Raw genomic sequence first — 14,332 nt, 5'->3', positions numbered from 1 at the left:
ACCCGTCAATGTGTCCTTGGAGGCCACTTTTGTAAAACAACATATCTCATCCGCTGTTTCTTCAAGAATGAGCAAGTATTAGGCCCAGTGTTTTTTTCTGTCTGTAATAGAGCTCTAAAAACAAAAGAATCCTTTATTTTTTCAGTTAACCAATGTTTGTGAGTGTGAGTGTGAGAGGCTAAGGTAAAAATTAACTTTAATATTTTCAATCTGGGTGCTTATGCTTCACTTCATTACTGGTTAATATTTGTTTTATATTAAACTGATAATGTTGTTTCTTAAAGGAGCTTTTTTTTTATTTGTTCATGGGATGTGGGCATCACTGGTCAGGCCCGCATTTGTTGCCCATCCCTAATTGCCCTTGCGAAGTTGGCGGAGAGCTGCCTTCTTGAACCACTGCATTCCATGTGGTGTAGGTACACCCACAGTGCTGTTCAGGAGGGAATTCCAGGATTTTGACCCAGTGACAGTGAAGGAACCACGATATAATTCCAAGTCAGGATGGTGTGTGGCTTGGAGGGGAACTTGCAGGTGGTGGTGTTCCCATGCATCTGCTGCCCTTGTCCTTCATGGTGGTAGAGGTTGCGGGTTTGGAAGGTGCTGTCAAAGGAGTCTTGGTGCATTGCTGCAGTGCATCTTGTAGATGGTACACACTGCTGCCACTGTACATTGGTGCTGGATGGAGCGAATGTTTGTGAAAGGGGTGCCAATCAAGTGGGCTGTTTTGTCCTGGATGGTGTCGAGCTCCTTGAGTCTTGTTGGAGCTGCACTCATCCAGGCAAGTGGAGAGTATTCCATCGCACTCCTGACTTGTGCCTTGTAGATGGTGGACAGGCTTTGGGGAGTCAGGAGGTGAGTTACTCACCGCAGATTTCCTAGCCTCTGATCTGCTCTTGTAGCCACGGTATTTATATGACTACTCCAGTTCAGTTTCCAGTCAATGGTAACCCCCAGGATGTTGATAGTGGGGAATTCAGCGATCATTATGCCATTGAATGTCAAGGGGAGATGTTTAGATTCTCCCTTGTTGGAGATGGTCACTGCCTGGCACTTGTGAGGCACGAATGTTACTTGCCAACCACCAGCCCAAGCCTGTATATTGTCCAGGTCTTGCTGCATTTCTACATGGACTGCTTCACTTTCTGAGGAGTTGCAAATGGTGCTGAACATTGTGCAATCATCAGCAAACATTCCCACTTCTGACCTTAGGATTGAAGGAAGGTCATTGATGAAGCAACTGAAGATGGTTGGGCCTAGGACACTACCCAGAGGAACCCCTGCAGTAATGTCCTGGAGCTGAGATGATTGACCTTCATTAACCACAAACATCTTCCTTTGTGATCGGTACAACTCCAACCAGTGGAGAGTTTTCCCCCTGATTCCCATTGACTCTAGTTTTGCTAGGGCTCCTTGATGCCATACTCAGTCAAATGCTGCCTTGATGTCAAAGGCAGTCACTCTCACCTCACCTCTTGAGTTCAGCTCTTTTGTCCAGGTTTGAACCAAGGCTGTGATGAGGTCAGGAGCTGAGTGGCCCTGCTGTAACCCAAACTGAGTGTCACTGAACAGGTTATTGCTGAGCAAGTGCTGCTTGATGGCACTGTCGACGATTCTTTACTGAGAATCGGGAGCAGACTGATGGGGCGGTCATTGGCTGGGTTGGATTTGTCCTGCTTTTTGTGTACAGGACATACCTGGGCAATTTTCCACCTTTCTGGGCAGATGCCACTGTTGTTGCTGCACTGGAACAACTTGGCTAGGGGCGTGGCAAGTTCTGGAGCACAGGTCTTCAGTACTATTGCCGGAATATTGTCAGGGCCCATATCCTTTGTAGTATCCAGACCCAGATTAGCAGCTATATCCTTTAGGACTCGGCCAGCTCAGTCAGTATTGATGCTACCAAGCCACTCTTGGTGATGGACATTGAAGTCCCCCACCCAGAGTAAATTCTGTGCCCTTGCCACCCTCAGTGCTTCCTCCAAGTGGTGTTCAACATGGAGAAGCACTGATTCATCAGCTGAGGGAGGGCAGTAGGTGGTCATCAGCAGGAGGTTTCCTTGCCCATGTTTGACCTGATGCCATGAGAATTCATGAGGTCTGGAGCCGATGATGAGGACTCCCAGGGTAACTCCCTCCTCACTGTATACCACTGTGCTGCCGTCTCTGCCCTGCTGCTGGGACAGGACATATGCGGGGATGGTGATGGAGGTGTCTGGGAGATTGTCTGTAAGGTATGATTCCGTGAGTATGACTGTCAGGCTGTTGCTTGACTAATCTGTGGAAGACTCCCGATGTCAATAAGGAGGTCTTTGCAGGGTTGATAGGGCTGGGTTTGCCATTGTCATTTCCAGTGGTAGGTCAATGCCAGTTTCTTTCCATATCGACTTTGTAATGGTTAAATACAACTGAGTGGCTAGCTCGGCTAGTTCAGAGGGCATTTAAGAGTCAACCACATTGCTGTGGGTCTGGAGTCACATGTAGGCCAGACCACGTAAGGACAGCAGATTTCCTTCCCTAAATGACATTAGTGAACCAGATGGGTTTTTGCCACAATTGACAATGGTCTCATGGTCACCATTACACTAGCTTTTTATTTCCAGATTTATTAATTGAATTCAAATTTCACTTTCTGCGGTGGTGGGATTCAAAGCCATGTCTCCTGTGTAATACCCTGGGTCTCTGGGTTACAAGACTAGTGATAATACCACTACGCCACAGCCTCCTGGTTGGTGTGTTTTATTCTGGGATAAAAACAGAGTCTATGATTGACTGTATCGGTAAATGGGAATAAAATTTAAATATTGGTTGTGACCTGTGGAGATGTGGACCTCGAATAAACAGTGCACTCCGCCTGCCTCAGTCTTAACACAATCTACACTGAGGCCTGTACCCAATCCACACCATCTCGTATCCCAATCTGTACATCAGGAAAAGATTTACAGAATAAGTTCACAAAAAAGTAACAACATGTTGTTTGACTCTAACTATTTACTCTCTTGCTCTTTATTTCTCTCTGTCTCTCTATTCCTCCCTCATCTCCATCTCTCAAACTCTCCCTCTCTCTGGGGCCTCTGGTCCTTCAGGCTTTCAGTCGCACTCTCTTGCTCGATCACCCTGTGTCTCTTTGTCGCTATTTCTCTCTCTGTCTTCCTGTCTTTCTCATACTCTCTTTCTCTACCTCTCTCTCAGTCGGCACGTTGTTAAATGCGTTCGCCTTCACACAGTTGTGTGCTGTTCTCTGTGCTCCCTGGAGTGGGCTGATCATGGACCGACACAAATGCAGAACCAAACAGGCAAACACTGCCTCAGGTAATTCAGCTGTGAAAACTCAGTTAGGGAGACCTCTGTCTCTCTCTCTCTCTCTCACTGTGATGGGTTACGGATTGAATTGCTGGAGCCTCTCTCTCTCGCTCTCTCGCTCTGCAAGTTTATGGATTGATTTGCTGAGCCTCTCTCTCTCTCTTTTTCTCTGTCTCCGTGATAGGTTTTGGATTGATTTGCTGAGTCTATGTTGAGGACTCCCAGGGCAACTCCCTCCCTACTCTATACCACTGTGCCACCACCTCTGGTGGGTCTGTCCTGCCGGTGGGACAGGACATACCCGGGGATGGTGATGGCAGTGTCTGGGACATTGTCTGTTAGGTATGATTCCGTGAGTACGACTATGTCAGGTTGTTGCTTGATTAGTCTGTGGGACAGCTCTCCCAACTTTGGCACAAGCCCCCAGATGTTTGTAAGGAGGACTTTGCAGGGTTGACAGGGCTGGGTTTGCCATTGTCGTTTCCGGTGCCGAGGTCGATGCCGGGTGGTCCGTCTGGTTTCATTCCTTTTTATTGACTTTGTAGCGGTTAGGTACAACCGAGTGGCTTGCTCGGCCATTTCAGAGGGCATCTAAGAGTCAACCACATTGCTGTAGGTCTGGAGTCACATGTAGGCCAGACCAGGTAAGGACAGCAGATTTCCTTCTCGAAAGGACATTAGTGAACTGATGGATTTTTACAACAATCGACAATGGTTTCGTGGCCATCATTGGACTAGCTTTAAATTCCAGGTTAATGAAATTCAAATTCCAACTTCTGCTGTGGTGGGATTCGAACCCATGTCCCCAGAGAAATACCCTGAGTCTCTGGGTGACTAGTTCAGTGATAATACCACTACGCCACCGCCTACCCTTATTGATTTGCTGAAGTCTCCCTCTCTGTGAAAGTTTATGGATTGATTTCCTGGAGCCTCTCTCTCTGCCGCTCTCGCTATGTGATAGGATTTGGATTGATTTGCAGCTTTTGGATTGATTTGCTGGAGCCTCTCTCTCTCTTTCTGAAAGTTTGTGGATTGATTTGTTGGAGCCTCTCTCTCTCTGACTCTGTGATGGGTCATGGATTGATTTGCTGGAGTCTCTCTCTCTCTCTCTCTCTCTGACTCTGTGATGGGTCATGGATTGATTTGCTGGAGTCTCTCTCTCTCTCTCTCTCTCTGACTCTGTGATGGGTTATGGATTGATTTGCTGGAGTCTCTCTCTCTCTCTCTCTCTCTCTGACTCTGTGATGGGTCATGGATTGATTTGCTGGAGTCTCTCTCTCTCTCTCTCTCTCTCTCTGACTCTGTGATGGGTTATGGATTGATTTGCTGGAGTCTCTCTCTCTCTCTCTCTCTCTCTGACTCTGTGATGGGTCATGGATTGATTTGCTGGAGTCTCTCTCTCTCTCTCTCTCTCTGTGATGGGTTATGGATTAATTTGCTGCAGCCTCTCTCTCTCTCTCTCTGACTCTGTGATAGGTTATGGATTGATTTGCTGGAGTCTCTCTCTCTCTCTCTCTCTCTCTCTCTATCTATCTATCTCTGTGATGTGTTATGGATTGATTTGCTGGAGTCTCTCTCTCTCTCTCTGACTCTGTGATGGGTCATGGATTGATTTGCTGGAGTCTCTCTCTCTCTCTCTCTCTCTCTGACTCTGTGATGGGTTATGGATTGATTTGCTGGAGTCTCTCTCTCTCTCTCTCTGACTCTGTGATGGGTCATGGATTGATTTGCTGGAGCCTCTCTCTATCTCTCTCTCTCTCTGACTCTGTGATGGGTTATGGATTGATTTGCTGGAGTCTCTCTCTCTCTCTCTCTGACTCTGTGATGGGTTATGGATTGATTTGCTGGAGTCTCTCTCTCTCTCTCTCTCTCTCTATCTGTGATGGGTTATGGATTGATTTGCTGGAGTCTCTCTCTCTCTCTCTCTCTCTCTCTGACTCTGTGATGGGTCATGGATTGATTTGCTGGAGTCTCTCTCTCTCTCTCTCTCTCTGTGATGGGTTATGGATTAATTTGCTGCAGCCTCACTCTCTCTGACTCTGTGATAGGTTATGGATTGATTTGCTGGAGTCTCTCTCTCTCTCTCTCTCTCTCTCTATCTATCTATCTCTGTGATGTGTTATGGATTGATTTGCTGGAGTCTCTCTCTCTCTCTCTCTCTCTCTCTATCTCTGTGATGTGTTATGGATTGATTTGCTGGAGTCTCTCTCTCTCTCTCTCTCTCTCTCTCTATCTCTGTGATGTGTTATGGATTGATTTGCTGGAGTCTCTCTCTCTCTCTCTCTATCTCTGTGATGTGTTATGGATTGATTTGCTGGAGTCTCTCTCTCTCTCTCTCTCTCTCTCTCTCTATCTCTGTGATGTGTTATGGATTGATTTGCTGGAGTCTCTCTCTCTCTCTCTCTCTCTCTCTCTGACTCTGTGATAGGTTATGGATTGATTTGCTGGAGTCTCTCTTTCTCTCTCTCTCTCTCTCTCTCTCTCTCTCTATCTCTGTGATGTGTTATGGATTGATTTGCTGGAGTCTCTCTCTCTCTCTCTCTCTCTGACTCTGTGATAGGTTATGGATTGATTTGCTGGAGTCTCTCTCTCTCTCTCTCTCTCTCTCTGACTCTGTGATGGGTTATGGATTAATTTGCTGCAGCCTCTCTCTCTCTCTCTCTCTGACTCTGTGATGGGTTATGGATTGATTTGCTGGAGACTCTCTCTCTATCTATCTATCTCTGTGATGTGTTATGGATTGATTTGCTGGAGTCTCTCTCTCTCTCTCTATCTATCTATCTCTGTGATGTGTTATGGATTGATTTGCTGGAGCCTCTCTCTCTCTCTCTCTCTCTCTCTCTGACTCTGTGATGGGTTATGGATTGATTTGCTGGAGCCTCTCTCTCTCTCTGACTCTGTGATGGGTTATGGATTGATTTGCTGGAGCCTCTCACTCTCTCTCTCTGACTCTGTGATGGGTCATGGATTGATTTGCTGGAGTCTCTCTCTCTCTCTCTCTGACTCTGTGATGGGTTATGGATTGATTTGCTGGAGTCTCTCTCTCTCTCTCTCTGACTCTGTGATGGGTCATGGATTGATTTGCTGGAGCCTCTCTCTCTCTCTCTCTGACTCTGTGATGGGTCATGGATTGATTTGCTGGAGTCTCTCTCTCTCTCTCTCTCTCTCTGACTCTGTGATGGGTTATGGATTGATTTGCTGGAGTCTCTCTCTCTCTCTCTCTGACTCTGTGATGGGTCATGGATTGATTTGCTGGAGTCTCTCTCTCTCTCTCTCTCTCTCTGACTCTGTGATGGGTTATGGATTGATTTGCTGGAGTCTCTCTCTCTCTCTCTCTCTCTGACTCTGTGATGGGTTATGGATTGATTTGCTGGAGTCTCTCTCTCTCTCTCTCTCTCTCTGACTCTGTGATGGGTTATGGATTGATTTGCTGGAGTCTCTCTCTCTCTCTCTCTCTCTCTCTGACTCTGTGATGGGTTATGGATTGATTTGCTGGAGTCTCTCTCTCTCTCTCTCTCTCTCTGACTCTGTGATGGGTTATGGATTGATTTGCTGGAGTCTCTCTCTCTCTCTCTCTCTCTCTCTCTCTCTGACTCTGTGATGGGTTATGGATTGATTTGCTGGAGCCTCTCTCTCTCTCTCTCTCTCTATCTGTGATCGGTTATGGATTGATTTGCTGGAGTCTCTCTCTCTCTGACTCTGTGATGGGTTATGGATTGATTTGCTGGAGTCTCTCTCTCTCTCTCTCTCTCTTTCTCTGACTCTGTGATGGGTTATGGATTGATTTGCTGGAGTCTCTCTCTCTCTCTCTCTCTCTCTATCTGTGATGGGTTATGGATTGATTTGCTGGAGTCTCTCTCTCTCTCTGACTCTGTGATGGGTTATGGATTGATTTGCTGGAGTCTCTCTCTCTCTCTCTCTCTGACTCTGTGATGGGTTATGGATTGATTTGCTGGAGCCTCTCTCTCTCTCTCTCTCTCTGACTCTGTGATGGGTTATGGATTGATTTGCTGGAGCCTCTCTCTCTCTCTCTCTCTGACTCTGTGATGGGTTATGGATTGATTTGCTGGAGCCTCTCTCTCTCTCTCTCTCTGACTCTGTGATGGGTTATGGATTGATTTGCTGGAGCCTCTCTCTCTCTCTCTCTCTGACTCTGTGCTGGGTTATGGATTGATTTGCTGGAGCCTCTCTCTCTCTCTCTGACTCTGTGATGAGTTATGGATTGATTTGCTGGAGCCTCTCTCTCTCTCTCTCTGACTCTGTGATGGGTTATGGATTGATTTGCTGGAGTCTCTCTCTCTCTCTCTCTCTCTCTCTCTGACTCTGTGCTGGGTTATGGATTGATTTTCTGGAGCCTCTCTCTCTCTCTCTCTGACTCTGTGATGGGTTATGGATTGATTTGCTGGAGTCTCTCTCTCTCTCTGACTCTGTGATGAGTTATGGATTGATTTGCTGGAGCCTCTCTCTCTCTCTCTCTGACTCTGTGATGGGTTTTGGATTGATTTGCTGGAGTCTCTCTCTCTCTCTCTCTCTCTCTCTGACTCTGTGATGGGTTATGGATTGATTTGCTGGAGTCTCTCTCTCTCTATCTCTCTCTCTCTCTCTCTGACTCTGTGATGGGTTATGGATTGATTTGCTGGAGCCTCTCTCTCTCTCTCTCTCTCTCTCTCTCTGACTCTGTGATGGGTTATGGATTGATTTGCTGGAGCCTCTCTCTCTCTCTCTCTCTCTCTCTGTGATGGGTTATGGATTGATTTGCTGGAGTCTCTGTCTCTCTCTCTCTCTCTATCTCTGTGATGGGTTATGGATTGATTTGCTGGAGTCTCTCTCTCTCTCTCTCTCTCTGTGATGGGTTATGGATTGATTTGCTGGAGTCTCTCTCTCTCTCTCTCTGACTCTGTGATAGGTTATGGATTGATTTGCTGGAGTCTCTCTCTCTCTCTCTCTCTCTGACTCTGTGATAGGTTATGGATTGATTTGCTGGAGTCTCTCTCTCTCTCTCTCTCTATCTGTGATGGGTTATGGATTGATTTTCTGGAGTCTCTCTCTCTCTCTCTCTCTCTGACTCTGTGATGGGTTATGGATTGATTTGCTGGAGTCTCTCTCTCTCTCTCTCTCTCTCTCTGTGATGGGTTATGGATTGATTTGCTGGAGTCTCTCTCTCTCTCTCTCTCTCTCTGGCTCTGTGATGGGTTATGGATTAATTTGCTGGAGTCTCTCTCTCTCTCTCTCTCTCTCTGTGATGGGTTATGGATTGATTTGCTGGAGTCTCTCTCTCTCTCTGTCTCTATCTCTGTGATGTGTTATGGATTGATTTGCTGGAGTCTCTCTCTCTCTCTCTGACTCTGTGATAGGTTATGGATTGATTTGCTGGAGTCTCTCTCTCACTCTCTCTGTCTCTGTGATGGGTTATAGATTGATTTGCTGGAGCCTCTGTCTCTCTCTCTCTCTCCCTCTCTCTGTGATGGGTTATGGATTGATTTGCTGGAGTCTCTCTCTCTCTCTCTCTGACTCTGTGATAGGTTATGGATTGATTTGCTGGAGTCTCTCTCTCTCTCTCTCTCTCTCTCTCTCTCTGTGATGGGTTATGGATTGATTTGCTGGAGTCTCTCTCTCTCTCTCTCTCTCTCTATCTCTGTGATGGGTTATGGATTGATTTGCTGGAGTCTCTCTCTCTCTCTCTCTCTCTGTGATGGGTTATGGATTGATTTGCTGGAGTCTCTCTCTCTCTCTCTCTCTGACTCTGTGATAGGTTATGGATTGATTTGCTGGAGTCTCTCTCTCTCACTCTCTCTCTCTGACTCTGTGATGGGTTATGGATTGATTTGCTGGAGTCTCTCTCTCTCTCTCTCTCTCTCTCTGACTCTGTGATGGGTTATGGATTGATTTGCTGGAGTCTCTCTCTCTCTCTCTCTCTCTCTCTGACTCTGTGATGGGTTATGGATTGATTTGCTGGAGCCTCTCTCTCTCTCTCTCTCTCTCTCTATCTGTGATCGGTTATGGATTGATTTGCTGGAGTCTCTCTCTCTCTCTCTCTCTCTCTCTGACTCTGTGATGGGTTATGGATTGATTTGCTGGAGTCTCTCTCTCTCTCTCTCTCTCTTTCTCTGACTCTGTGATGGGTTATGGATTGATTTGCTGGAGTCTCTCTCTCTCTCTCTCTCTCTCTATCTGTGATGGGTTATGGATTGATTTGCTGGAGTCTCTCTCTCTCTCTGACTCTGTGATGGGTTATGGATTGATTTGCTGGAGTCTCTCTCTCTCTCTCTCTCTGACTCTGTGATGGGTTATGGATTGATTTGCTGGAGCCTCTCTCTCTCTCTCTCTCTGACTCTGTGATGGGTTATGGATTGATTTGCTGGAGCCTCTCTCTCTCTCTCTCTCTGACTCTGTGATGGGTTATGGATTGATTTGCTGGAGCCTCTCTCTCTCTCTCTCTCTGACTCTGTGATGGGTTATGGATTGATTTGCTGGAGTCTCTCTCTCTCTATCTCTCTCTCTCTCTCTCTGACTCTGTGATGGGTTATGGATTGATTTGCTGGAGCCTCTCTCTCTCTCTCTCTCTCTCTCTCTCTGACTCTGTGATGGGTTATGGATTGATTTGCTGGAGCCTCTCTCTCTCTCTCTCTCTCTCTCTCTCTGTGATGGGTTATGGATTGATTTGCTGGAGTCTCTGTCTCTCTCTCTCTCTCTATCTCTGTGATGGGTTATGGATTGATTTGCTGGAGTCTCTCTCTCTCTCTCTCTCTCTCTGTGATGGGTTATGGATTGATTTGCTGGAGTCTCTCTCTCTCTCTCTCTGACTCTGTGATAGGTTATGGATTGATTTGCTGGAGTCTCTCTCTCTCTCTCTCTGACTCTGTGATAGGTTATGGATTGATTTGCTGGAGTCTCTCTCTCTCTCTCTCTCTATCTGTGATGGGTTATGCATTGATTTTCTGGAGTCTCTCTCTCTCTCTCTCTCTCTGACTCTGTGATGGGTTATGGATTGATTTGCTGGAGTCTCTCTCTCTCTCTCTCTCTCTCTCTGTGATGGGTTATGGATTGATTTGCTGGAGTCTCTCTCTCTCTCTCTCTCTCTCTGGCTCTGTGATGGGTTATGGATTAATTTGCTGGAGTCTCTCTCTCTCTCTCTCTCTCTCTCTCTGTGATGGGTTATGGATTGATTTGCTGGAGTCTCTCTCTCTCTCTGTCTCTATCTCTGTGATGTGTTATGGATTGATTTGCTGGAGTCTCTCTCTCTCTCTCTGACTCTGTGATAGGTTATGGATTGATTTGCTGGAGTCTCTCTCTCACTCTCTCTGTCTCTGTGATGGGTTATAGATTGATTTGCTGGAGCCTCTCTCTCTCTCTCTCTCTCTCTCTCTGTGATGGGTTATGGATTGATTTGCTGGAGTCTCTCTCTCTCTCTCTCTGACTCTGTGATAGGTTATGGATTGATTTGCTGGAGTCTCTCTCTCTCTCTCTCTCTCTCTCTCTGTGATGGGTTATGGATTGATTTGCTGGAGTCTCTCTCTCTCTCTCTCTCTCTCTATCTCTGTGATGGGTTATGGATTGATTTGCTGGAGTCTCTCTCTCTCTCTCTCTCTGTGATGGGTTATGGATTGATTTGCTGGAGTCTCTCTCTCTCTCTCTCTCTGACTCTGTGATAGGTTATGGATTGATTTGCTGGAGTCTCTCTCTCTCACTCTCTCTGTCTCTGTGATGGGTTATAGATTGATTTGCTGGAGCCTCTCTCTCTCTCTCTCTCTCTCTGTGATAGGTTATGGATTGATTTGCTGGAGCCTCTCTCTCTCTCACTCTCATTGTCTCTGTGATAGGTTATGGATTGATTTGCTGGAGTCTCTCTCTCTCTCTCTCTCTGACTCTGTGATGGGTTATGGATTGATTTGCTGAAGTCTCTCTCTCTCTCTCTCTGACTCTGTGATGGGTTATAGATTGATTTGCTGGAGTCTCTCTCTCTCTCTCTCTCTCTCTGTGATGGGTTATGGATTGATTTGCTGGAGTCTCTCTCTCTCTCTCTCTCTCTCTCTCTCTGGCTCTGTGATGGGTTATGGATTGATTTGCTGGAGTCTCTCTCTCTCTCTCTCTCTCTCTCTCTCTCTGTGTCTCTGTGATGGGTTATGGGTTGATTTGCTGGAGTCTCTCTCTCTCTCTCTCTGACTCTGTGATAGGTTATGGATTGATTTGCTGGAGTCTCTCTCTCTCTCTCTCTCTGACTCTGTGATAGGTTATGGATTGATTTGCTGGAGTCTCTCTCTCTCTCTCTCTCTATCTGTGATGGGTTATGGATTGATTTTCTGGAGTCTCTCTCTCTCTCTCTCTCTCTGACTCTGTGATGGGTTATGGATTGATTTGCTGGAGTCTCTCTCTCTCTCTCTCTCTCTCTCTCTCTGTGATGGGTTATGGATTGATTTGCTGGAGTCTCTCTCTCTCTCTCTCTCTCTGGCTCTGTGATGGGTTATGGATTAATTTGCTGGAGTCTCTCTCTCTCTCTCTCTCTCTCTCTCTCTCTCTGTGATGGGTTATGGATTGATTTGCTGGAGTCTCTCTCTCTCTCTGTCTCTATCTCTGTGATGTGTTATGGATTGATTTGCTGGAGTCTCTCTCTCTCTCTCTCTCTCTCTCTCTGACTCTGTGATAGGTTATGGATTGATTTGCTGGAGTATATCTCTCTCTCACTCTCTCTGTCTCTGCGATGGGTTATAGATTGATTTGCTGGAGCCTCTCTCTCTCTCTCTCTCTCTCTCTCTCTCTCTGTGATGGGTTATGGATTGATTTGCTGGAGTCTCTCTCTCTCTCTCTCTGACTCTGTGATAGGTTATGGATTGATTTGCTGGAGTCTCTCTCTCTCTCTCTCTGACTCTGTGATGGGTTATGGATTGATTTGCTGGAGTCTCTCTCTCTCTCTCTCTGTGATAGGTTATGGATTGATTTGCTGGAGTCTCTCTCTCTCTCTCTCTCTCTAACTCTGTGATGGGTTATGGATTGATTTGCTGGAGTCTCTCTCTTTCTCTCTCTCTGACTCTGTGATAGGTTATGGATTGATTTGCTGGAGTCTCTCTCTCTCACTCTCTCTGTCTCTGTGATGGGTTATAGATTGATTTGCTGGAGCCTCTCTCTCTCTCTCTCTCTCTCTGTGATGGGTTATGGATTGATTTGCTGGAGTCTCTCTCTCTCTCACTCTCATTGTCTCTGTGATAGGTTATGGATTGATTTGCTGGAGTCTCTCTCTCTCTCTCTCTCTCTCTGACTCTGTGATGGGTTATGGATTGATTTGCTGGAGTCTCTCTCTCTCTCTCTCTGACTCTGTGATGGGTTATAGATTGATTTGCTGGAGTCTCTCTCTCTCTCTGTCTCTGTGATGGGTTATGGATTGATTTGCTGGAGCCTCTCTCTCTCTCTCTCTCTCTCTCTGACTCTGTGATGGGTTATGGATTGATTTGCTGGAGCCTCTCTCTCTCTCTCTCTGACTCTGTGATGGGTTATGGATTGATTTGCTGGAGACTCTCTCTCTCTCTCTCTCTCTCTGTCTCTGTGATGGGTTATGGATTGATTTGCTGGAGCCTCTCTCTCTCTCTCTCTCTCTCTGACTCTGTGATGGGTTATGGATTGATATGCTGGAGTCTCTCTCTCTCTCACTCTCATTGTCTCTGTGATGGGTTATGGATTGATTTGCTGGAGTCTCTCTCTCTCTCTCTCTCTCTCTCTGACTCTGTGATGGGTTATGGATTGATTTGCTGGAGTCTCTCTCTCTCTCTCTCTCTCTCTGACTCTGTGATGGGTTATAGATTGATTTGCTGGAGCCTCTCTTTCTCTCTCTCTCTCTCTGACTCTGTGATGGGTTATGGATTGATTTGCTGGAGTCTCTCTCTCTCTCTCTCTCTCTCTCTCTCTCTCTGACTCTGTGATGGGTTATGGATTGATTTGCTGGAGCCTCTCTCTCACTCTCATTGTCTCTGTGATGGGTTATGGATTGATTTGCTGGAGTCTCTCTCTCTCTCTCTCTCTCTCTCTCTGACTCTGTGATGGGTTATGGATTGATTTGCTGGAGTCTCTCTCTCTCTCTCTCTCTCTCTCTGACTCTGTGATGGGTTATGGATTGATTTGCTGGAGTCTCTCTCTCACTCTCATTGTCTCTGTGATGGGTTATGGATTGATTTGCTGGAGTCTCTCTCTCTCTCTCTCTCTCTCTCTGACTCTGTGATGGGTTATGGATTGATTTGCTGGAGTCTCTCTCTCTCTCTCTCTCTGGCTCTGTGATGGGTTATGGATTGAATTGCTGGAGTCTCTCTCTCTCTCTCTCTGACTCTGTGATAGGTTATGGATTGATTTGCTGGAGTCTCTCTCTCTCTCTCTCTCTCTCTGACTCTGTGATGGGTTATGGATTGATTTGCTGGAGTCTCTCTCTCTCTCTCTCTCTCTGTGATGGGTTATAGATTGATTTGCTGGAGCCTCTCTCTCTCTCTCTCTGACTCTGTGATAGGTTATGGATTGATTTGCTGGATCCTCTCTCTCTCTCTCTCTCTCTCTCTCTGGCTCTGTGATGGGTTATGGATTGATTTGCTGGAGTCTCTCTCTCTCTCGCTCTCTATCTCTGTGATGGGTTATGGATTGATTTGCTGGAGTCTCTCTCTCTCTCTCTCTCTCTCTCTGTGATGGGTTAAGGATGGATTTGCTGGAGCCTCTCTCTCTCTCTCTGACTCTGTGATGGATTATGGATTGATTTGCTGGAGTCTCTCTCTCTCTCTCTCTGACTCTGTGATAGGTTATGGATTGATTTGCTGGAGTCTCTCTCTCTCTCTCTCTGACTCTGTGATAGGTTATGGATTGATTTGCTGGAGTCTCTCTCTCTCTCTCTGTGATGGGTTATGGATTGATTTGCTGGAGTCTCTCTCTTTCTCTCTCTGACTCTGTGATGGGTTATGGATTGATTTGCTGGAGTCTCTCTCTCTCTCTCTGTGATGGGTTATGGATTGATTTGCTGGAGTCTCTCTCTTTCTCTCTCTGACTCTGTGATGGGTTATGGATT

General features: G+C 46.4%; 1 protein-coding gene across 1 annotated transcript in view; it reads left to right on the top strand.

Annotated features, from left to right (window-relative positions):
* The window catches only part of LOC137385213 (equilibrative nucleobase transporter 1-like), a 123,164-nt gene that overhangs the window by 61,122 nt on the left and 47,710 nt on the right, over positions 1 to 14,332 (top strand). Inside the window, exon 8 of the mRNA XM_068060202.1 lies at positions 3,190 to 3,309. Coding sequence (XP_067916303.1) covers positions 3,190 to 3,309 — 120 coding nt within the window. The remainder of the gene's footprint in view (positions 1 to 3,189; positions 3,310 to 14,332) is intronic.

This window comes from Heterodontus francisci, chromosome 28, assembly GCF_036365525.1.
Source record: "Heterodontus francisci isolate sHetFra1 chromosome 28, sHetFra1.hap1, whole genome shotgun sequence".
Lineage (NCBI taxonomy): Eukaryota > Metazoa > Chordata > Chondrichthyes > Heterodontiformes > Heterodontidae > Heterodontus > Heterodontus francisci.
The sequence above is the reverse complement of the archived record's forward strand: the minus strand, read 5'-3'. Positions and strand labels throughout refer to the sequence as shown.